The sequence below is a fragment of the Mercenaria mercenaria genome, chromosome 14 (assembly GCF_021730395.1).
Source record: "Mercenaria mercenaria strain notata chromosome 14, MADL_Memer_1, whole genome shotgun sequence".
In the NCBI taxonomy this organism is placed as follows: Eukaryota; Metazoa; Mollusca; class Bivalvia; order Venerida; family Veneridae; genus Mercenaria; species Mercenaria mercenaria.
The window spans coordinates 41,967,251-41,992,710 of record NC_069374.1 but is presented as its reverse complement, the minus strand read 5'-3'; the positions used below and the strand labels follow the sequence as shown (position 1 = coordinate 41,992,710).

The following is a 25,460-nucleotide window of genomic DNA, read 5'->3' as shown; positions in this document are numbered from 1 at the left end:
TCCTATGAAGTTTCAATAGTCTGGGTCAAGTGGTTCTCAAGTTATTGACTGGAAATTGTTTTCCATGTTCAGGCTCCTGTGACCTTGACCTTTAACGGAGTGACCCCAAAATCGATAGGGGTTATCTATTCTGCATGTTCAATCATCCTATGAAGTTTCAACATTCTGGATCAAGAGGTTCTCAAGGTATTGATCGGAAATGGTTATCAATGTTCAGGCCCCTGTGACCAGTGACGCCAAAAACAATAGGGGTCATGTACTCTGCATGACCAATCATCCTATGAAGTTTCAACATTCTGGGTCAAGTGGTTCTCAAGTTACTGACCGGAAACGGTTTTCCATGTTCAGGCCCCTGTGACCTTGACCTTTAATAGAGTGACCCCAAAATTAATTGGGGTCATTTATTCTGCATGTCCAATTATCCTATGAAGTTTTAACATTCTGGGTCAAGAGGTTCTCAAGTTATTGATTGGAAACATTTTTCCATGTTCAGGCCCCTGTGACCTTGACCTTTAAAAGAGTGACCCCAAAATCGATAGGGGTCATCTACTCAGCATGACCAATCATCCTATTAAGTTTCAACATTCTTGGTCAAGTGGTTCTCAAGTTACTGACCGGAAACGGTTTTCCATGTTCAGGCCCTATGTGACCTTGACCTTTAACAGAGTAACCCCAAAATCGATAGGGGTCATCTATTCTGCATGACCAATCATCCTATTAAGTTTCAACATTCTGGGTCAAGTGGTTCTCAAGTTACTGACCGGAAACAGTTTTCAATGTTCAGGCCCCTGTGACCCTGACCTTTGATTGAGTGACCCCAAAAACAATAGGGGTCGTCTACTCCAGCAGCCCTACAATCCTATGAAGTTTGAAGGTTCTAGATCAAATGGTTCTCCAGTTATTGTCTGGAAATGAAGTGTGACGTACTTACGGACGGACAGGGCAAAAACAATATGTCTCCCCCAGAGGGGGAAGACATAATTACAAATCTGATATCACACGCAAGATATCAAGGCTCTAGATAGAGAAGAAGATTTTCAAAGTTTCTTATATAAAAGCCTGTAGTAAGTACATGTCAGACACAGGGGTGAGGCCATTTTTTTTTACCTTAGGGCAATAATTTGGACAAGTATTGCAGAGAGAAAAACCCTTATATCACATGCCAAATATCAAAGCTCTAGAGAAAAGGATTTTTAAAGTCTGACAGCTGAAAACCTATCTTCAACCAAAAAGGCCTGTATGTTCAATGAACTGAAACCCTTTAAACAATTTTGAAAGAGGGCTGCCTAGAGATTTTTTGTGTAAAATTTCATCAAAATCCATCTAGTGGTTTTGGAAAAGATGTGACCACGCCCTTAGGTGGCCATGTTTTTTGACAAATCAGAAAAACTTGAACAGCATTTGTAGGTCACACAAGAACCATTTGAGTAAAATTATTTTAAAATTGGGCTACCAGTTTCACACAAGAAGATTTTTAAAGTTTCCGCTATATACATATAGGGCAAAGTGACCACGCCCCCTGGCGACCACGTCTTTTGACAAATCGGTATAATCTTGGTAAAGGGTCACACAAGGACCATTTGTGTAAAATCATACTAAAATTGGGCCAGCAGTTTCAAACACAAGAAGATTTTTAAAGTTTCCACTATATACATATAGGGAAAAGTGACCAAACACTCTGGCAGCCATGTTTTTTTTACGAATCAGAAAAATATGAACACTATTTGTAGAAGGTCACACAAGAACCATTTGCGTAAAATTATTTTAAAATCTGGCCAGCAGTTTCACACAAAAAGATTTTCACAATTTCCACTATATACATATAGTGAAAAGTGGCCACACCCTCTGGTGGCCATATTTTTCACATTTGTGTGAAATTATTTTAAAATTGGGCCAACAGTTTCACACAAGAAGTTTTTTTTAATTTCCATTATATACATATAGGGAAAAGTGACCATGCTCCCTGTCGGCCATGTTTTTTGACAAATCAGTATAATTTTGGTAGAGGGTGACAGAAGGACCACTTGTGTAAAATAATTTCAAAATCAGACCCTTGGTTTAAGAGGAGATATCGTTAGGAGATTTTTCTATTTTTATCTCTGGTGGCCCCTTTGTGCAACCAAGTGGAACCATTTGAACAACTTTGGAAGAGGACCACTCAAGGAACATCCAGGCCAAGTTTCATCAAAATCCATTTAGTGGTTTGGAGATGTTGTTTAAACATAATTGTTGACGACGGACGACCTGACGGACGAACGGACACAGCATGATCACAATACAGCATATGACCCTATCCTTTTTATTTGCTGAATTTTCTAGGTATATTCCAAATTTTAAAAAAAAATCAGAGTTTAATCAAATTCTACAATGTAGAAAAAAAATCTATCCGAATGTGCAGAACTTCCTTAATATTAAAGATTTAGTACAAGAAACGGAGACAATTTTGTACAAAAAAGGCAGTCAGAGTTATGGGACATGTTATGTCAACTTCATGTAGGAGTCTAAGATGGTTATATTTGTTCAAAATGAAATACATTCATTTGAAGAATAAAGTTAAAAAACTTAAGGAGATAGAGTTGTGGTTCTTGCAGAGGACACATCATGTCATGCTGTTCTTTGATGCAAACTTTTTTTTAAAATCCATCCACAAATAATGGAATCGCTGAGTGGACCTGAAATCCAAACAACCATTCAACTCAAAAAGTTAGAGTAAATCTATGGTTCTTACATGTACACCTAAAATAATCAGAATTTCTCTTATGCTTGTAACAATAACATATTAACCCACCTTTGTCTTTGTTGCCAAGGAAACCATAGTCAGATGTCGTAATTTATTCAACATGGCTGGACTTAGCTCTGGTAGTTCCGATTTCTTTTCTGCAAGGGAAGTTCATTTTTTATTTATGCATTAAAGGGAACAACAAACAAAAGGACCATTGTGGCCCCATGCCACTCATCTGACCTTGACAATTTTATGTCAACACTTGATATGTATGACACACTGAATCATGAGTGGTGGCATCTAATATTATAAACAGGAGGCTCAGTATAGGTGTGTGTGTGTGGGGTCGGGGAGGGGGGGGAGAATCCATGTAAGATATAAGTAAGTGTGACAGATGTAGACATTCACGAAAACCTAGTTTACATTTTTTGTAAATTTCTAAATAGTTGGCAGTGTGGTGGTGGGGGATGCGGGGATGAAGGGGTATGAGGGATACTAAGAATCCATTATGCGATATAATTAGGTGTGAGAGACGTGGTCATGTGGAAATTTATGATGAAGAATACTAAAACAACATAACATATAAGATAAACTTAAGTGTAACAAAAATGTAAAAAAGTTTTTTGTTGTTTTTTTTTGGGTGAAGCATGTGGAGACAAGGGGATGACATGTGGAATCTAAAAAGAAACAATATGAGACATAAGTTAATTGTGAGTAGGGGCAATAAAAAGGTACGGGTGGAGGAAGTGGAGCCAGAAGGTAAGTGAGGAGAGATAACAGGACTAGGTACTGGTGGAGGAAGTGGAGCCAGAAGGTAGGTGAGGAGAGATATCAGGACTCGGTACGGGTGGAGGAAGTGGAGCCAGAAGGTAGGTGAGGAGAGATATCAGGACTAGGTACGGGTGGAGGAAGTGGAGCCAGAAGGTAGGTGAGGAGAGGTATCAGGACTTACGGGTGGAGGAAGTGGAGCCAGAAGGTAGGTGAGGAGAGATATCAGGTCTAGGTACGGGTGGAGGAAGTGGAGCCAGAAGGTAGGTGAGGAGAGATATCAGGACTAGGTACGGGTGGAGGAAGTGGAGCCAGCAGGTAGGTGAGGAGAGATATCAGGTCTAGGTACGGGTGGAGGAAGTGGAGCCAGAAGGTAGGTGAGGAGAGGAGAGATATCATGTCTAGGTATGGGTGGAGGAAGTGGAGCCAGAAGGTAGGTGAGGAGAGATAGCGGGACTAGGTACGGGTGGAGGAAGTGGAGCAAGAAGGTAGGTTAGGAGAGATATCGGGACTAGGTACGGGTGGAGGAAGTGGAGCAATAAGATAGGTGAGGAGAGATATCAGAACTAGGTACGGGTGGAGGAAGTGGAGCCAGAAGGTAGGTTAGGAGAGATATCAGGTCTAGGTATGGGTGGAGGAAGTTGAGCAATAAGGTAGGTGAGGAGAGATATCAGGACCAGGTAAGGGTGGAGGAAGTGAAGCCAGAAGGTAGGTTAGGAAGTGGAGCCTGAAGGTAGGTGAGGAGAGATATCAGGACTAGGAAACATTATGAGTTTTAAGTCAAATTGATAAGCTAAACTAAAAGATGTCTGCCCTGTACTAAGATTCAACCTTACATGAGGTTTGATCATTATAAGGGCAGTAATTAAGAAGACATAGTGAAATTGAGAAGACTGTTATAAAATAATAACCAGCACTATTACAACATTTTACCCCAGTGACCTTGACCTTTAGGATACCTGACCATAACTAACTCACTGCTTTCAACACAATCCAATTCCTGCTGGGAATATGCTTAAAATGGGTTGCATGACGTCTGGTGCTGGTGTTGCGCGTAAAAATGCGAAATTTAGGTAGGTGAACTTATATTTTTGCTCAGTATGACACAGTAATAAACATTCTAGAAAAAAAACAAGAGGGTCATTATGACCCTGGATCGCTCACCTGAGTAATATGAGCTACATGTTTCAAATGTCAAACTGATGATTTTTAGAAATTTTTTGGAAGATTTTCCGATATACAATCAAGTAACCTCTGGGGCGGGACCAATTTTACCCCGGGGGTCAGGATTTGAACAAAGTTTGTAGAAGTCTACTAGGCAATGTTACAGATCAAATATCTAAGATCTAGGCCTTCTGGTTTATTTTTAGAAATTTTTTGAAGATTTTCCTATGTAAAATCAATTGACCCCTGGGGTGGGGTCAATTTTGACCCTGGGGGTCATGATTTGAACAAATCTGTAGAGGTCCACTAAGCAATGCTACATGTGAAATATCTCAGCTCTAGGCCTTCTGGTTTATTTTTAGAATTTTTTTTTGAAGATTTTCCTATATAAAACCAAGTGACCCCTGGGGTGGGGGTCATGATTTGAATATATTTTGTAGAGGTCCAATAGGCAATGCTACATGTGAAATATCTAAGATCTAGGCCTTCTGGTTTATTTTAAGAAATTTTTTGAAGATTTTCCTATGTAAAATCAACTGACCCCTAGGGCGGGGTCAATTTTGACCCCAGGGGTCATGATTTGAACAAATTTTGTAGAGGTCCACTAGGCAATGCTACATGTCAAATATCTAAGCTCTAGGCCTTCTGGTTTATTTTTAGAAATTTTTTGAAGATTTTCCTCTGTAAAATCAAGTGACCCCTGGGGCGGGGGTCAATTTTGACCCCGGGGGTCATGATTTGAACAAATTTTGTAGAGGTCCACTAGGCAATGCTACATGTCAAATATCTAAGCTCTGGGCCTTCTGGTTTATTTTTAGAAAAATTTTGAAGATTTTCCTATGTAAAATCAAGTGACCCCTGGGGCTTCTGGTTTTTGAGAAGAAGATTTTTTAAGATTTTCCTATGTAAAAACAAGTGACCCCTTGGGTGGGGTCAATTTTGACCCCTGGGTCATGATTTGAACAAACTTGGTAGAGGTCCACTAAGCAATGCTTCACACCAAATATCTAAGCTCTAGGGCTTCTGGTTTTTGAGAAGAAGATTTTTAAAGTTTTTCCTTTTGGTTGCCATGGCAACCAGAGTTCTGCATGGAAATCAATTCTTTGAACAATATTGAAAGGGGGCCACCCAAGGATTATTCCTGTGAAGTTTGGTGTAATTCTGCCCAGTGGTTTTCAAGAAGAAGATTTTTTTAGAAATTGTTGACGGACGATGCACTACGCACGACGCACAATGGACATCAAGCGGTCACAATAGCTCACTTTGTCACTTCGTGACAGGTCAGCTAAAAATGCTATTCGACACAAATAAGATAAAACAACAAACATGTGAAATATCTGGTTCATAATTTACGATTCCGCCCCATTATCACAACAAGAGGACCATGATGGTCCTGAATCGCTCACCTCTTCCCACATGACCCAGTTTTGAGTATGACGTCATTTTTTTTCTATTATCTGACATAGTGACCTAGTTTTTGAGCTCATGTGACCCAATTTTGAACTTGACCTAGATATTATCAAGATAAAAATTCTGACCAATTTTCATGAAGATCCATTGAAAAATATGGTCTCTAGAGAGGTCATAAGGTTTTTCTATTATTTGACCTATTGACCTAGTTTTCGAAGGTACGTGATCCTGTTTTGAACTTGACCTAGATATCATCAAGGTGAACATTCTCACTAATTTTCATGAAGATCTCTTGAAAAATATGGCCTCTAGAGAGGTCACAAGGTTTTTCTATTTTTATACCTACTGGCCTAGTTTTTGATCGCACGTGACCCAGTTTCGAAACTGACCTAGATATCATCAAGGTGAACTTTCATATCAATTTTCATGAAGATCCATTGAAAAATATGGCCTCTAGAGAGGTCAAAAGATTTTAATAATTATTTGACCTACTGACCTAGTTTTTTATGGCACCTGACCCAGTTTCAAACTTGACCTAGATATCATCAAGGTGAACATTCTGACCAATTTTCATGAAGATCCATTCAAGGGTATGGCCTCTAGAGAGTTCACAAGGTTTTTCTATTTCAAGACCTACTGACCTAGTTTTTGATCGTAGTTGACCCAGTTTCAAACTTGACCTATATATCATCAAGATAAACATTCAGACCAACTTTCATACAGATCTCATGAAAAATATGCCCTCTAGAGAGGTCATATCGTTTTTTCATTATTTGACCTACTGACCTACTTTCTGAAGGCACGTGACCCAGTTTCGAACTTGACCTAGATATCATCAAGATGAACAATCTGACCAATTTTTATGGAGATCCATTCACAAGTATGGCCTCTAGAGAGGTCACAAGGTTTTTCTATTTTTAGACCTACTGACCTAGTTTTTGACCGCACATGACCCTGTTTCGAACTTGACCTAGATATCATCAAGATGATTATTCAGACCAACTTTCATATAGATCCCTATGAAAAATATGGCCTTTAGAGAGGTCACAAGGTTTTTCTATTATTTGACCTACTGACCTAGTTTTTGATGGCACGTGACCCATTTTCGAACTTGACCTAGATATCATCAAGATGAACATTCAGACCAACTTTAAAATAGATCCCATGAAATATATGGCCTCTAGAGAGGTCACAAGGTTTTTCTATTATCTGACCTACTGACCTAGTTTTTGGCAGCACGTGACCCACTTTCGAACCTGACCTAGATATCATCAAGGTGAACATTCTGACCAATTTTCATGAAGATCTCATGAAATATATGGCCTCTAGAGAGGTCACAAGGTTTTTCTATTTTTAGACCTACTGACCTAGTTTTTGACAGCACGTGACCCAGTTTCGAAACTGATCTAGATATCATCAAGGTGAACGTTCTGACCTATTTTCATGTAGATCTTGTGAAATATATGGCCTCTAGAGAGGTCACAAGGTTTTTCTATTTTTAGACCTGCTGACCTAGTTTTTGATGGCACTTGACCCAGTTTCAAATTTGACCTAGACATCATCAAGGTGAACATTCTGACCAATTTTCATGAAGATCTTGTGAAATATATGGCCTCTAGAGAGGTCATAAGGTTTTTCTATTTTTAGACCTACTGACCTAGTTTTTGATGGCACGTGACCCAGTTTCAAACTTGACCTAGATATCATCAAGATGAACATTCTGACCAACTTTCATAAAGATCCCACAAAAAATGTGACCTCTAGAGTGGTCACAAGCAAAAGTTTACGGACGGACGACGGACGCTGCGTGATCACAAAAGCTCACCTTGTCACTATGTGACAGGTGAGCTAAAAACTTGAAGCACGAAAAAAGTATGAAATCAACAAGAGGGTCATTGACCCTAAAGCTCTCACCTGTGTACAAGGCTTCAGGTGTGTTTGTATGAGTACAGAGTTAGGTTTCTTCTATGTTAGCCTACATTATATACATGTCACACACACTTTTGAACCTAGGGCAATAATTTGAACAATTATGGTAGACATTACAAATCTGATATCACATGCCAAATATCAAGGCTCTAGCTATTATTGATTCAGAGAAGAAAAGTGACCACGCCCCCTGGCAGCCATGTTTTTTGACGAATCGGAATAATTTGAACAATCCTGGTAGAGGATCACACAAGAACCATTTGTGTAAAATTATTTTAAAATCGGGCTAGCAGTTTCAAACAAGAAGATTTTTTAAAGTTTCCTCTATATACATATAGGGAAAAGTGACCACGCCCTCTGGCAGCCATGTAATTTGACAATTCAAAATGATTTGAACAATCTTGGTAGAGGGTCACACAAGGACCATTTGTGTAAAATTATTCTAAAATCGGGCTAGCAGTTTCACAGAAGAAGATTTTTAAAGTTTCCACTATATACATATAGGGAAAAGTGACCACGCCCTCTGGCAGCCATGTTTTTTGACGAATCAAAATAATCTGAACAATCTTGGTAGAGGGTCACACAAGGACCATCTGTGTAAAATTATTTTAAAATCGGGCTAGCAATTTAACACAAGAAGATTTTTAAAGTTTCCACTAAATACATATTGGGAAAAGTGACCACGCCCTCTGGCGGCCAAGTTTTTTGACAAATCAAAATAAATTGAACAATCGTGGTAGAAGGTCACACAAACCATTTGTGTAAAATTATTCTTAAATCGGGCCAGCAGTTCACACAAGAAGATTTTTAAAGTTTCCCCTTAGTATATACATATAGGGAAAAGTGACCACGCCCTCTGGTGGCCATGTTTTTGATGAATCAAAATAATTTGAACACTCTGGGTAGAAGGTCACACAAGGACCATTTGTGTAAAATTATTCTAAAATCGGGCCAGCAGTTTCACACAAGAAGATTTTTAAAGTTTCCACTATATACATATAGGAAAAAGTGACCATGCCCTCTGGCAGCCATGTTTTTTGATGATTCAAATTAATCTGAACAATCTTGGTAGAGGGTGACATAAGGACCATTTGAGTGAAATTATTTCAAAATCGAACCATCGGTTTAGGAGGAGATGTTGTTTGAAGTTTTTTTCTATTTTTAGCTCTGACAGCCCCTATGTGCAACCAAGCGGAACCGTTTGAACAACTTTGGTAGAGGACCACCTACGAAACATCATGGCAATGTTTCATAAAAAGCCATTCATTGGTTTTGGAGGAGATGTCGTTTAAACACAAATGCTGACGATGGACAATAGCTCATCATGAGCACTTTGTGCTCAAGTGAGCTAAAAATTCCAGTTTCTGACCTCATGTGCCTTATTTGAGGACATCTTATACTTTTAATGACAAACCAACTTCAATTCCTGCATATTGGGACATCATTGACAGAAAATCATTGGGAATGGGGTTGCGCCCCGGGAATAGAGTAGCTCATATTTGACTGCAAAACCAGTTTGCGCCTACATAGATATAAATGCATAAACTGTTTTGAGAAGAATAGGACTATGATTTGAACTCTATCGGAGATAATGACATACCGTATTTTCCCGTATTAACGCCCCCGGGGGCGTTACATTTTCCAAAGAGGGGGCGTTTATTTGAGGTAAAAAAATAAAAAATGAAAATTTTTACAAAACTTAAAAACATCGTTCAAACTAGCTGTAAAGTGTTTCTGTGTTGTTTAATCCCCCTAAAACGAAATTATTTGGCATCCAATTTAATGCAGTGTGTCTTTTATGCATTTAAATACGGTACCTCGTGTATTCCATGTCTCGCTTTTTGACACGCTCGCGACACTACACATTACGTCATGACCCAAACAGCTGTGTACTCCGATAACATTTTCCTTAGTACATGCGGGTAGCTAATAGCGCAATACACAATGTCAATGGTTTGACACGCTGCTGTGCCTGCTTTTAAATTAAAAGTTCTTAAAACTGCCGAAGAAAAGGGTATATCGTAAACACATTGCTGCAAGTTTGTTTAAAGTCGGCAGGAAGCGTGTGCGCGAGTGGTGTAAAAACAAATCAAAAATGTATTTACCGTTTAATTTTCTGTTACGTACCGTACTTAGTACAAATGTTTTGGACTTACGGTACATGGACTGTTTAAAAGTGTGTTTAATTTTTAATACATTGGACTTTAGTACTGTAAATCACTTATTATGTGGACTTATAAAAATGAGGTAGGTGATTTTTTCCCGTTCTTGTTGACTTTTTTTCTCCCTCCAAAATGGGTGGGGGGCGTTAATTAGAGGGGGGGCCTTAATTCGGGAGAATACGGTACCCGTGTTGTATCATTGTCCATACCCATGATACAGTAGACCTCAGAAATGTTATAGTAATTAAAATTAGGAAAAGATGCAATTCTACATTTTAAAATGGGCTGTTACCATTTCGTATATCATTTGCGTAATTATAAGACAATTTGCAGACAAACACAGGGGAACATAATGCAACTCTGGACTTAACATTGACCACGTTGTTAATTGCATTTACACAAATCTAATACTTCGTGGTTATGGAATGCTGCTGATGAAGTTTATCTACATTTCTGGACACTTTCTGTCAAATTATTGTTGATGCGAAAAACAAAGATGTCTTTCTGGTGAACTGTTTCTACACAGCTCACCCTTATATGTAACAGCAGTAATAGGGACAGCGCAGATCTACGAATCGCAGAGTCATATGTTCGATCCTTAGGCAAAGTGTATGGTCTCCGCTGTAATAAAAGACATTGTGTCTGAAATTATTTGTTCTCTAAGTCAAATTCCTTGAGGCAAATGTTACATTTGTATTTTATCCTCAATATAAACAAGAGGACCATGATGGTCCTGAATCGCTCACCTCTTCCCACATGATCCAGTTTTGAGTATGACGTCGTTTTTTCTATTATTTGACCTAGTTTTTGAGCTCATGTGACCCAGTTTTGAACCTGACCTAGATATTATCAAGATAAAAATTCTGACCAATTTTCATGAAGATCCATTGAAAAATATGGTCTCTAGAGAGGTCACAAGGTTTTTCTATTATTTGACCTATTGACCTAGTTTTTTAAGGCACGTGACCCAGTTTCAAACTTGACCTAGATATCATCAAAGTGAACATTCTGACCAATTTTCATGAAGATCCATTCAAGGGTATGGCCTCTAGAGAGGTCACAAGGTTTTTCTATTTCAAGACCTACTGACCTAGTTTTTGATCGCAGTTGACCCAGTTTCAAACTTGACCTAGATATCATCAAGATAAACATTCAGACCAACTTTCATACAGATCCCATAAAAAATATGGCCTCTAGAGAGGTCATAAGGTTTTTTCATTATTTGACCTACTGACCTACTTTTTGATGGCACGTGACCCACTTTCGAACTTGACCTAGATATCATCAAGATGAACATTCTGACCAATTTTTATGGAGATCCATTCACAAGTATGGCCTCTAGAGAGGTCAAAAGGTTTTTCTATTTTTAGACCTACTGACCTAGTTTTTGACGCACATGACCCTGATTCGAACCTGACCTAGATATTATCAAGATGAACATTCAGACTAACTTTCATGAAGATCCATTGAAAAATATGGCCTTTAGAGAGGTTTTTGATGGCACGTGACCCAGTTTCGAACTTGACCTAGATATCATCAAGATGAACATTCAGACCAACTTTCATACAGATCCCATGGAAAATATGGCTTCTAGAGAGGTCACAAGGTTTTTCTATTATTTGACCTACTGACCTAGTTTTTGAAGGCACGTGACCCGCTTTCGAACTTGACTTAGATATCATCAAGGTGAACATTCTGACCAATTTTCAAGAAGATTTCATGAAATATATGGCCTCTAGAGAGGTCACAAGGTTTTTCTATTTTTAGACCTACTGACCTTGTTTTTGACCGCACGTGACCCAGTTTCGAATTTGACCTAGATATCATCAAGATGAACATTCAGACCAACTTTCATACAGATCCCATGAAAAATATGGCCTTTAGAGAGGTCACAAGGTTTTTCTATTATTTGACCTACTGACCTAGTTTTTGATGGCATATGACCCAGTTTCGAACCTCACCTAGATATCATCAAGGTGAACGTTCTGACCAACTTTCATGAAGATCTTGTGAAATATATGGCCTCTAGAGAGGTCACAAGGTTTTTCTATTTTTAGACCTACTGACCTAGTTTTTGAAGGCACATGACCCAGTTTCGAACTTGACCTAGATATCATCAAGGTGAACATTCTGACCAATTTTCATGAAGATCCATTGAAAATTATGGCCTCTAGAGAGGTCACAAAGTTTTTCTATTTTTAGACCGTCTGACCTAGTTTTTGATGGCAATAGACCCAGTTTCGAACTTGACCTAGAATTTACCAAGATGAACATTCTGACCCATTTTCATAAAGATCCCATGAAAAATGTGACCTCTAGAGATGTCACAAGGAAAAGTTTACGCACGGACGGACGACGGACACTGCGCGATCACAAAAGCTCACCTTGTCATATCCTGATGTGCAAAACCAGCACTAGAAGCCGCGTAACCCATTTTAAATGTATTCCCAGCGGGAATTGGATTGCGCGTTAACCACCTGTGTTCAGAACTATTTAAGAACTAGAAATGTGTCCATGGGACACAGATGCCCCCACTACATGACATTAGTCAGGGGCCAGAACTCCTACAATACTGAAAGAATCCGGATGCGAAACCCCAGGTGCACAACTACACATGCTGACCAACATTCCTGTAAACTTTGGTGATTCTAGGTCAAATACTTTTGGGGCTATGCGCGACACAACATTAAAATGACCAATTTTTTACTAAGTCAGGGGCCATAACTCCTACATGACTGGATGAATCCGGACGCGAAACCCCAGGTGTACAACTACACATGCTGACCAACATGCCTGTAAAGTTTTGTGACTCTAGGTCATATACTTTTGGAGCTAGGCACGACACAACATAACAAGAGGACCATGATGGTCCTGAATCGCTCACCTATCCCCACATGACCCAGTGTTGAACTGAGTATGACGTCGTTATTTCTATTATTTGACATAGTGACCTAGTTTTTGAGCACATGTGACCTATATATCATCAAGATAAAAAATTCTGACCTATTTTCATGAAGATCCATTGAAAAATATGGCCTCTAGAGAGGTCACAAGGTTTTTCTATTATTTGACCTAATGACCTAGTTTTTGAAGGCACGTGACCCACTTTTAAACTTGACCTAGATATCATCAAGGTCAACATTCTCACCAATTTTTATGAAGATCTCGTGAAAAATATGGCCTCTAGAGAGGTCACAAGGTTTTCTATTTTTCGACATACTGACCTATTTTTTGACCGCACGTGACCCAGTTACGAACCTGACCTAGATATCATCAAGCTGAACATTCTCACCAATTTTCATGAAGATCCATTGAGAAATATGGCCTCTAGAGAGGTCACAAGGTTTTTCTATTTTTAGACCTACTGACCTAGTTTTTGACCCCACCTGACCCAGTTTCGAACTTGACCTAGATATCATCAAGGTGAACATTCTGACCAATATTCATGAAGATCTCATGAAAAATATGGCCTCTAGAGAGGTCACAAGGTTTTTCTATTTTTAGATCTACTGACCTAGTTTTTAACCCCACGTGATCCAGTTTCGAACTTGACTTAGATATCATCAAGGTAAACATTCTGACTAATTTTCATGAAGATCCATTGAAAAATATGGCCTCTAGAGAGGTCACAAGGTTTTTCTATTTTTAGACCTACTGACCTAGTTTTTGACCGCATGTGACCCAGTTTCAAACTTTACCTAGATATCATCAAGGTGAACATTCTGACCAATTTTCATGAAGATCCATTGAGAAATATGGCCTCTAGAGAGGTCACAAGGTTTTTCTATTTTTAGACCTACTGACCTAGTTTTTGACCCCACATGACCCAGTTTCGAACTTGACCTAGATATCATCAAGGTGAACATTCTGACCAGTATTCATGAAGATCTCATGAAAAATATGGCCTCTAGAGAGGTCACAAGGTTTTTCTATTTTTAGATCTACTGACCTAGTTTTTAACCCCACGTGACCCAGTTTCGAACTTGACCTAGATATCATCAAGGTGAACATTCTGACCAATTTTCATGAAGATCCATTGAGAAATATGGCCTCTAGAGAGGTCACAAGGTTTTTCTATTTTTAGACCTACTGACCTAGTTTTTGACCCCACGTGACCCAGTTTCAAACTTGACCTAGATATCATCAAGGTGAACATTCTGACCAATTTTCATGAAGATCCATTGAAAATTATGGCCTCTAGAGAGGTCACAAGGTTTTTCTATTTTTAGACCTAATGACCTAGTTTTTGACCGCACGTGACCCAGTTTCGAACTTGACCTAGATATCATCAAGGTGAACATTCTGACCAATTTTCATGAAGATCCATTGAATATTATGGCCTCTAGAGAGGTCACAAGGTTTTTCTATTTTTAGACCTACTGACCTAGTTTTTGATGGCACGTGACCCAGTTTCGAACTTGACCTAGAATTTACCAAGATGAACATTCTGACCCATTTTCATAAAGATCCCATGAAAAATGTGACCTCTAGAGATGTCACATGGAAAAGTTTACGGACGCACGGACGACGGACACCGCGCGATTACAAAAGCTCACCTTGTCACTTTGTGACAGGTGAGCTAAAAATGACCAATTTTTACAAAGTCAGGGGCCATAACTGCTACATGACTGAATGAATCCGGACGCGAAACCCCAGGTGCACAACTACACATGCTGACCAACATTCCTGTAATCTTTGGTGATTCTAGGTCAAATACTTTTGGAGCTATGCGCGACACAACATTAAAATGACCAATTTTTTACTAAGTCAGGGGCCATAACTCCTATACGTCTGGATTAATCCGGACGCGAAACCCCAGGTGCACAACTACACATGCTGACCAACATGCCTGTAAAGTTTTGTGACTCTAGGTCATATATTTTTGGAGCTAGGCACGACACAACATTAAAATGACCAATTTTTACAAAGTCAGGGGCCATAACTTCTACATGACTGAATGAATCCGGACGCGAAACCCCAGGTGCACAACTACACATGCTGACCAACATTCCTGTAAAGTTTTGTGACTCTACGTCAAATACTTTCAGAGCTACGCGCGACACAACATTTTCGGAAGGACGGACGGACGGACAGACAGACGGACGGAAGGACGGAAGGATGGACGGACAAGAGCAAATCTATATGCCCCCCCCCTCAAAGTGGGGGCATAAAAATTACAACTTTGTCACAATTTCTATGTCATAGCCACATTTCAAGTCCAAAAGCAATAATGATTTTGTCAAAATCAAACATTTAACACGTCTTGATATGTATAACTGCATTATGATCCCAGCACTATATAAAGTTTCAATCCAATGCATACACAGGTTTCAGGAGTATTGAAAAAAATTGCATTTTTGGGACATTTTCGATCCGCAAACGGGGAAATGATTTTGTCAAAAGAAAAGTAAAACATTATTAGACCTGCTAAATGAACTTGACCTATGACCCTTAAAACCTGTTTTGAAATTCTACAGTAGTATCTTCATTGCTTTCACCGATGTTCAAGAAAACGACAACTTTGCGCAATGTTTTAGTCAACAAGAGGACCATGATGGTCCTGAATCGCTCACCTCTTCCCACATGACCCAGTTTTGAGTATGATGTCGTTTTTTTCTATTATTTGTGACCTAGTTTTTGAGCTCATGTGACCCAGTTTTGAACTTGACCTAGATATTATCAAGATAATAATTCTGACCAATTTTCATGAAAATCCATTGAAAAATATGGTCTCTAGAGAGGTCACAAGGTTTTTCTATTATTTGACCTATTGACCTAGTTTTCGAAGGTACGTGATCCTGTTTTGAACTTTACCTAGATATCATCAAGGTGAACATTCTCACTAATTTTCATGAAGATCTCATGAAAAATATGGCCTCTAGAGAGGTCACAAGGTTTTTCTATTTTTATACCTACTGGCCTAGTTTTTGACCGCACGTAACCCAGTTTCGAACTTCGCCTAGATACCATCAAGATGAACATTCAGACCAATTTTCATACAGATCCCATGAAAAATATGGCCTCTAGAGAGGTCAAAAGATTTTAATAATTTTAGACCTATTGACCTAGTTTTTGATCGCAGTTGACCCAGTTTCAAACTTGACCTAGATATCATCAAGATGAACATTCAGACCAACTTTCATACAGATCCCATGAAAAGTATGGCCTCTAGAGAGGTCAAAAGGTTTTTTTATTATTTGACCTACTGACCTAGTTTTTTAAGGCACATGACCCAGTTTCAAACTTGACCTAGATATCATCAAGGTGAACATTCTGACTAATTTTTATAGAGATCCATTCACAAGTATGGCCTCTAGAGAGGTCACAAGGTTTTTCTATTTTTAGACCTACTGACCTAGTTTTTGACCGCACATGACCCTGTTTCGAACTTGACCTAGATATCATCAAGATAAACATTCAGACCAATTGTCATACAGATCCCATGAAAAATATGGCCTTTAGAGAGGTCACAAGGTTTTTCTATTATTTGACCTACTGACCTAGTTTTTGATGGCACGTGACCCACTTTCGAACTTGACCTAGATATCATCAAGATGAACATTCAGACCAACTTTCATACAGATCCCATGAAAAATATGGCCTCTAGAGAGGTCACAAGGTTTTTCTATTATTTGACCTACTGACCTAGTTTTTGATGGCACGTGACCCACTTTCGAACTTGACCTAGATATCATCAAGGTGAACATTCTGAACAATTTTCATGAAGATCTCATGAAATATATGGCCTCTAGAGAGGTCACAAGGTTTTTCTATTTTTAGACCTACTGACCTAGTTTTTGACCGCACGTGACCCAGTTTCGAACTTGACCTAGATATCATCAAGATGATCATTGAGACTAACTTTCATACAGATCCCATGAAAAATATGGCCTTTAGAGAGGTCACAAGGTTTTTCTATTATTTGACCTACTGACCTAGTTTTTGAAGGCACATGACCTAGTTTCGAACTTGACCTAGATATCATCAAGGTGAACATTCTGACCAATTTTCATGAAGATCTTGTGAAATATATGGCCTCTAGAGAGGTCACAAGGTTTTTCTATTTTTAGACCTACTGACCTAGTTTTGGATCGCACATGACCCAGTTTCGAACTTGACCTAGATATCATCAAGCTGAACATTCTGACCGATTTTCATGAAGATCTTATGAAATATATGGCCTCTAGAGAGGTCACAAGGTTTTTCTATTTTTAGACCTACTGACCTAGTTTTTGATGGCACGTGACCCAGTTTCGAACTTGACCTAGATATCATCAAGATGAACATTCTGACCAACTTTCATAAAGATCCCATGAAAAATGTGACCTCTAGAGTGGTCACAAGCAAAAGTTTACAGACGGACGGACGCACGGACGCACGAACGGACACCGCGCGATCACAAAAGCTTGACCTAGATATCATCAAGATGAACATTCTGACCAACTTTCATAAAGATCCCATGAAAAATGTGACCTCTAGAGTGGTCACAAGCAAAAGTTTACGGACGGACGGATGCACGCACGCACGGACGCACGAACGGACACCGCGCGATCACAAAAGCTCACCTTGTCACTTTGTGACAGGTGAGCTAAAAAGGGGTATTATTTAGTCAATAAAAAAGCCGGAGTACCTAGTATCAGTGTCCTAAACTGTGCTCCAAGTTTCAAAATGATATTTGTATGGGTTTTAGATATATTGTAGGAAATCAGTTCAGGATAGGTGGTGACAGGGACATGATGGGACAAAGTTTACTGGTGGTATAATAAGCTTACCTTTATAATCTTTGAATGTACCATAAGCAAACAAATTGAGTAACTTGAAGAACTTTGCATGATCTCCACTGGAAAGCTGGAATAAACAACATTAAAATCACCATGCATGAAAATATAGGGCCTACAGTTTGCTGTGCCTGAGAATGTTAGGATGTAATGAGTGTAAGAAGAGATCTAATTTTCTCTCCATTATATACTCCTACAATATCATTATACTTGGCATACAGTTGAAAGAAATCTTCGTTTATAACTTTTCTATTTTACAACAAGAGTGTCATGATGACCCTGGATCACTCACCTGAGTAATATGAGCATCAAACTGATGCTTAAATATTAAGAAAGTAGGTCAGTAGGTCACATTCATAGTCACTGAAAGTCAGTTTTAAGATCGGTGTGCAAAACTGTATTATGTCATCCAAATTTCAAGGCTGTATCTTAAAAAACAAGGAAGTAGGTCAGTAAGTCAAGGTCACAGTCAAGAGACCTCTAATTACTTGGGGTCATGCGGTAATTATAATTAAACAGTCTAGGAAATATGATCAGATAATATTTTAGGTATTTTTTTTCCCTATATCATTCATATTAAAACTAGGTGATCCCGGGGCAGGGCTTTAAATAAACTGATTTGAACAATCTTAGTAAAGGACCATTAGAAAATGCCACATGTAAAATATCTAAGCTCTGTGCCTCTAGGTTTCAGAGAAGAACATTTTTTATGTTTTTCCTACAGAACTCTATGTAAATTCAAGGGACTACGGGGCAGGGTGGGACCAATACTGACCCTGGGATCATAACTTGAACAATCTTGGTAAAAGTCCACTAGACAATGCCACATACCAAATATCTAAGATCTAGGTCTTCAGGTTTCAGAGAAGAAGATTTTTTTAACTTCACAATATAGTTATATAGGGAAAATAAGCCACGCCCCCGGGCAGTCATGTTTCTCAACGAAATAAAATGGCTTAAGACCTAACTATAGTAAAGGAACCAGCATGGGAGCCATCTGGTCTATAATGTTCGCATAATGGCGGACAGGTTTTTGAACACTAATTTTTCACTGGGCATGGCCAAAGAGGTCTAAATTAAAGCTGGCTTCTGTTTAAATTTCATTGTGAGTGTATTTTTGACATTTTGGTAGAAAAATTGGGAGAGGAGGTTGTATTTGGTGAAGTGAAACTCAATTTTAGTATGAGTAGTACTTCCAGGTCACAGCAGTGTGATTTTGATGGGATTTTACAGTAAGCAAATCGAGGGCTCAGAGCGAAACTAGTCTAAGTGTATATAGAAATAGAAGCAGATAAGACTAGTTCCGCTCTGAGCCCTCGAAATATGACAAGGGAAATCTCTCTTAGAAGATACATAACCCATACTTTTCTCATCATTTTATGCAAAGAAGTATAAAATACACAGAATGGCAACTGGCTGTAATCTCACGTGATCTCACGTCCGAGCGTGATTCGGCGTTATCTTAGTGAAGCGAGCATGGAGTTGCAATTTGTACCTTAAAACTACATGTAAAATACAAGTTAGCTTCTAAAACAACATTTGTTTAATATGAAATAGTCTTAAGCACAAAATAATTTTTTAATATAAAAAAAGCGTGGTCATACGGTGATAATTAATAAATTGAGAGTGTCATTCTTTCGCATACAAAATGGCGTGTGGAGAACTTCCGGTAACAATAACTCGTTTGCAGCCGCGGGATGCTGGCGAGATTTGCTCTATATGCCTTTCAAGTTGCCGATCTATTTATTTTTATAACTCTTTGTTTTATGTCAGTTTTATCAAAACTCTTTAAAATGAAGTAAGGCTTTGTTCAGCTATGTTTGGTAGCTCATTAAAAATGTCAGTTTTATATATAATGAATACTATTTATGCTTGTTTGACCTAAAATTTTAGTAGAAAGTCACCTAGAGATCATTTCTACAAAATATTTTTGAAATCCGGCCAACAGTTTCTGAGAAGAAGATTTTAAAGATTTTCCATTAGGTTGACATGGCAACCACAGTTCTGAATGTTTTTTAATTCTTTATGTAATTTTGAAAGAGGGCCACACAAGAATCATTTCTGTGAAGCTTGGTGTAAATTTGTCCAGTGGTTTTGAAGAAGAAGAATTTTGAAATTTACAATATACTAGTAGCCATTTAGCGAAAATAAGCCCCGTCTCCTGGCAGCCATGATTTTTAAGGAAAAGAATGACTTAAGCAATTTTGGTAGAGGGTCATCTAGAGATCATTTCTACAAAATATTTTTGAAATCCGGCTAACAGTTTCTGATGATTTTTAAAGATTTTCCTTTTGGTTGCCAAGGCAACCACAGTTTTAAATGAATTTTAATTCTTTAGGCAATTTTGAAAGGGGGCCACCCAAGGATTATTCCTGTGAAATTTGGTGTAAGTCTGTCCAGTAGTTTTGAAGAAGATTTATTTAGAAAATGCTGATGAACGGACAAAGCACAAAGGACGATGGACATCACGCGGTCACAAAAGCTCACCTTGAGCCTTTTGCTCAGGTGAGCTAAAAATAGATAACCATCAGATACCAGAATCATGACATATCTAGTATAGTATCATGTTAGCAACACATGTTAGACCTACTTGTTGTATATTTGGCATCAACAGATGTTCACCAATGCAATGACAGCATGTTTAACAAGAGCTGTCCATAAGACAGCGCGCTCTACTATTTGGCGATTTGACAGTAAAATATATTTATGTCTCAATAAGAGACCTCTACTTGAAAAGGAAGATACACCAAGATATAAAAAGACCCTACTACTCAGAGGGTTAAAGGTCAAGTATGGAAGAGGTAATGATGATGATGGTAAAGATATATTTTGAATTTCAATTCATAATATAGTACCAAAGTCATGTCCAGAAAACAAAGTTTGTCAAAACGTTTAAGTATGAAAGGGGCATAATTTGGTCATGCAGATGATGATTATAAAGATGCATTTTAAGTTTCAAGTCATTATCTTATATTGTACTATAGTTATATCCAGAAAGCAAAGATTGCCAAAAACTTTTAAGTATAAAAGGGACATAATTCTATCAAAAAATACAATCAGAGTTATAGGGATTGTAACCACACATGCAGATGATGATAACAAAGAAATAGTTTTAACTTCAAGTCATTATCTTTTAAAGTACCAAAGATATGTCTATAAACGAAGCTTTCGAAAAATTAACATGAAAATAATTCCAAGTATAACACCTTGGTGATCTTGACCTTAAGTACATTGGCCCCAGCCCCTGCACATACTTTGTTTGTATGCTGGTAAATGTTTATGTGAAGCTACAGTAAGATATAAGCAATAGTTACAAAAAAAATCAAAGGTTGCCGAAAAACTTTAACCTTAAAAATAACCTAAGTAATACACCTTGGTGACCTTGACCTTGGGTATATTGGACCCAGCCCCTGCACATACTTTGTTTGTATGCTGGACAATGTTTATGTGAAGTGACAGTAAGATATAAGCAATAGTAACAAAAAAATCAAAGGTTGCCGAAAAACTTTAACCAAGAAAGCTCATGCCGACACCAATGCCAACACTGACGCCGGGGCGAGTAGAATAGCGCCCCCATATTCTCCGAATAGTGGAGCTAAAAAAGTGATCAGTAACACCAATGGATGCTCCCCGAAATAACTGTAGCATAAGGATCTTTTTAGTCACTGAGGTTGTGTGAAGGAGAAATGTAAAATGTAACAAGAGGGCCATGATGGCCCTATATTGCTCACCTGAGTTTAGTTGGGCTCACTACATAATGCTACGAAGGCTGTTCAAAAAACCTAGACTTTTGTTGTCAAATGTTGCATATTGTTTAAATAGCAATGTGAAATAAATTGTTGTAATTCGCATTCTTTCTGTAATTTGGTCTTACATTTTTGCTGAAAGGCAAAGCACGTCAAATGTTTTTATTACCATAGCTACGCTTAACCGGCGCAGTTGCTTTTTGATCTGTCGTGATTTGAATTTGATCGCTAATGTTCGCATTAATGTATACTTGTTTGCCAAAAAATACCTTTCAGAGTGCAGAAACACGTCTGGGTGACATGCACCTGGAATTGGTATAATTTGAACAATCTTTGTAGAGGGTGACATAAGGACCATTTTTGTGATATTATTTCAAAATCGGACCATCGGTTTAGCAGGAGATGTCATTTGAAGATTTTTCTATTTTTAGCTCTGGCGGCCCCTATGTGCAACTAAATTGAACCATTTGAACAATTTCAGTAGCCCGTCCCTAGATTTGCCACCTAATGCCACTCTTTGCCACTTATTTCCATGGAAAAAGGGTGGCAATTGGTGGAAATAGCTGGCATTAGCTGGCGTTTGGTGTAATTCAACTCTTTTTTCCACATAAGTGGTAAATTTGCCACCAAAAGCCACTTTATTTTGGTGGCATTTAGGTGGCATTAGGTGTAAATTTGAACCTAGTTTTTCTTTATTGTGGCAGAAAGGTGGAAATTGGTGGAAAGTAGAACATAGTTTTTTTTTCATGGTGTAAATTGAGCGGTGTTTAGTGGAAAATAGGGACTTAGAAAATTTTCTTGGTGGCGAATAGGTGGAAAAAAAACTTAGACATTTTTGTGATGTTTGATTTAGAAGCGAACTGTAAGACATTATGGATTACCCTTGACAAAAATCTTCACATGGACTCGAATTGGAATCAAGGTGTAATGGACACTAAATGTAAAACTTCAGGCCTAACTGACAAGGACCCTGACTTTGCTAAAACTCCACATTGACAACAGCTCGTAGAACACAAAATGTCCCCCTTGATGCAGTCAGTAACTGTTCAAGAAACAGAAATCATTTGGTCACTGTGCACTGGATGTTTGATGTACTGACCTCAAATCAATAATTATGGGTCATTTACCAGTCATAAGTGACTTCTGTATCAAATGTGATCTTAGACCAAAGCATTCTCTAGTTATTGGGCAAAAAAAGTTCTAGTGTTCTGGGTCAATGTGACCTAGACCCTTGACCAACTGACCTCAAAATCAATAGGGGTCGTCTGCTGGTCATGATCAACGACCCTAATTAGTTTCATGATCATAGGTCTAAGAGTTCTCAAATTAACATCCGAAAACAGCTTAACTGTTTCAGCTCAATGTGACCTTGAGCTTTGACCAACTGAACTCATAATTTATAGGGGTTATCTGCTAGTTATGATCAACCTTCCCATTCACTTTCATGATCCTAGGCCCAAGAGCACTAGAGTTATCATCTGGAAACTGTTTAACTGTTTCAGGTCACTGTGATCTTGACCTTTGACCTACTGGCCTCCAAGTCAATAGGGGTCACTGCTGGTCATGACCAACCTCCATATGATCTTAGGCCCAAGCGTTCTTGAGTTACCATCCGAAAACCGATTGTTCTACACACTGAACGGCCAACAGACTGACAGACGGACTGACCGACATCAGCAAAACAGTATCACGTACCCAGGCTCCTTCAAAGGGTTTTGTTAAAATGAGAATAAGTCTACACTGATTCCAGCTGGACAAAAGTAATATTCAGAGTGGTGTATTATACAGAAAATTTGAATTTTGGTTATTTTGTGAGACAGAATATTTATTAATTATTATATCTTTGTATTATATTCAATGTAAATATTGATAAGTCACTTTTTCAATGAACAATTCTGAAAGACAGAAAATGGTGGAAAATAGGTGGCAACTAGAAAATGCTTTTGTAAAAAAGCGCATGTCTCCCCCAATGCAAAGTCCTATAGGCAAGAAGTCAATACATGGTTCATACAGACCTTCCCAAAAAAAAATTCAAGTAGTTTTCAAGGAGTTTTCAAGTAGTTTTCCTCCATTTTCAAGGACTAAAATGGGCGCAATGTCACTGTTGCTGAGACATGAAATAACCAAAAATGACCTTCAATGCATCGCGGATAAATTACACAGTGTGAAAATTACTTGAAAGAGCATAAAACCCGTAAAGTACAATACTGTACTGTACTATCGCCAACTCCGTGGCAGGCCCTAATGGCAGTAACAGCTGGTTTTTTTTCCGTCGTGTTTTAGTTTATTTTGGTCCGTTTATAATGTCTGTCTGTTTTCACTTCGCACCCGACGAATTTAAGGACTATTTGCCATCTTTTGTATGTTTTTTCCTAAATTCAAGTAGTTTTCAAGTAGTTTCTGACTGTTCCAAAATTCAAGTAGTTTTCAAGGAGTAGACATCAAATTCAAGGACTTTTCGTGGCCTGTGCGAACCATGCAATAGGGGTCAGGAGCAAAAGTCAAAGAGACACTGATGGTTGGCTGCAATAGGGATCATCTACTTGGCATGTCCAGTCATCCCGCTAAATTTCAACACTCTTGGCCTAGTGGTTCTCAAGTCACTGTTCAGGCTCTTGTGACCTTGACCTTTGATCAAGTGACCTCAAAATACATAGAGGTCATCTACTCTGCATGTCCAATCATCCTGTTAAGTTTCAACATTGTAGGTCAAGTGGTTCTCAAGTTATTTCCAAAAAATGATTTTACATGAACAGGCCACTGTGACCTTGACCTTTAATAGACTGACCCCAAAATCAAGAGGGGTCATCTACTCTGCATGTTCAATCATCCTATGAAGTTTCAACATTCTGGGTCAAGTGGTTCTCAAGTTATTGATCGGAACTGGTTATCAATGTTCAGGCCTCTGTGACCTTGACCTTTAACGGAGTGACCCCAAAAACAATAGGGGTCATTTACTCTGCATGAACAATCATCCTATGAAGTTTCAACATTCTGGGTCGAGAGGTTCTCAAGTTATTGATTGGAAATGGTTTTCCATGTTCAGGCCCCTGTGGCCTTGACCTTTAACAGAGTGACCCTAAAATCGTTAGGGGTCATCTACTCTGCATGACCAATCATCCTATGAAGTTTCATCATTCTGGGTCAAGTGGTTCTCAAGTTACTGACCGGAAATGGTTTTCAATGTTCAGGCCCCTGTGACCTTGACCTTTCACAGAGTGACCCCAAAATCGTTAGAGGTTATCTACTCTGCATGACCAATCATCCTATAAAGTTTCAACATTCTGGGTCAAGTGGTTCTCAAGTTACTGACCGGAAATGGTTTTCAATGTTCAGGCCCCTGTGACCTTGACCTTTAATGGAGTGACCCCAAAATCGATAGGGGTCATCTACTTTGCATGTACAATCATCCTATGAAGTTTCAACATTCTGGGTCAAGTGGTTCTCTAGTTACTGATCGGAAATGGTTTTCAATGTTCAGGCCCCTGTGACCTTGACCTTTGATGGAGTGACCCCAAAATCAATAGGGGTCATCTACTCTTCATGACCAATCATCCTATGAAGTCTCAACATTCTGGGTTCAAATGGTTCTCTAGTTATTGATCGGAAATGGTTTTCAATGTTCAGGCCCCTGTGACCTTGACCTTTGACGGAGTGACCCCAAAATCAATAGGGGTCATCTACTCTTCATGACCAATCATCCTATGAAGTTTCAACATTCTGAGTCAAGTGGTTCTCTAGTTATTGATCGGAAATGGTTTTCAATGTTCAGGCCCCTGTG

At 38.7% G+C, this 25,460-nt stretch overlaps 1 protein-coding gene across 2 annotated transcripts in view; it reads right to left on the bottom strand.

The window, feature by feature from the left end:
• The window catches only part of LOC123527396 (COP9 signalosome complex subunit 7b-like), a 61,330-nt gene that overhangs the window by 23,561 nt on the left and 12,309 nt on the right, over nt 1-25,460 (bottom strand). For both annotated transcript variants that reach the window (XM_053523325.1, XM_053523326.1), the window contains exons 3-4: nt 17,928-18,003; nt 2,789-2,877 (exon numbers count right to left, since the gene is read on the bottom strand). In XM_053523325.1, coding sequence (XP_053379300.1) covers nt 2,789-2,877; nt 17,928-18,003 — 165 coding nt within the window. The remainder of the gene's footprint in view (nt 1-2,788; nt 2,878-17,927; nt 18,004-25,460) is intronic.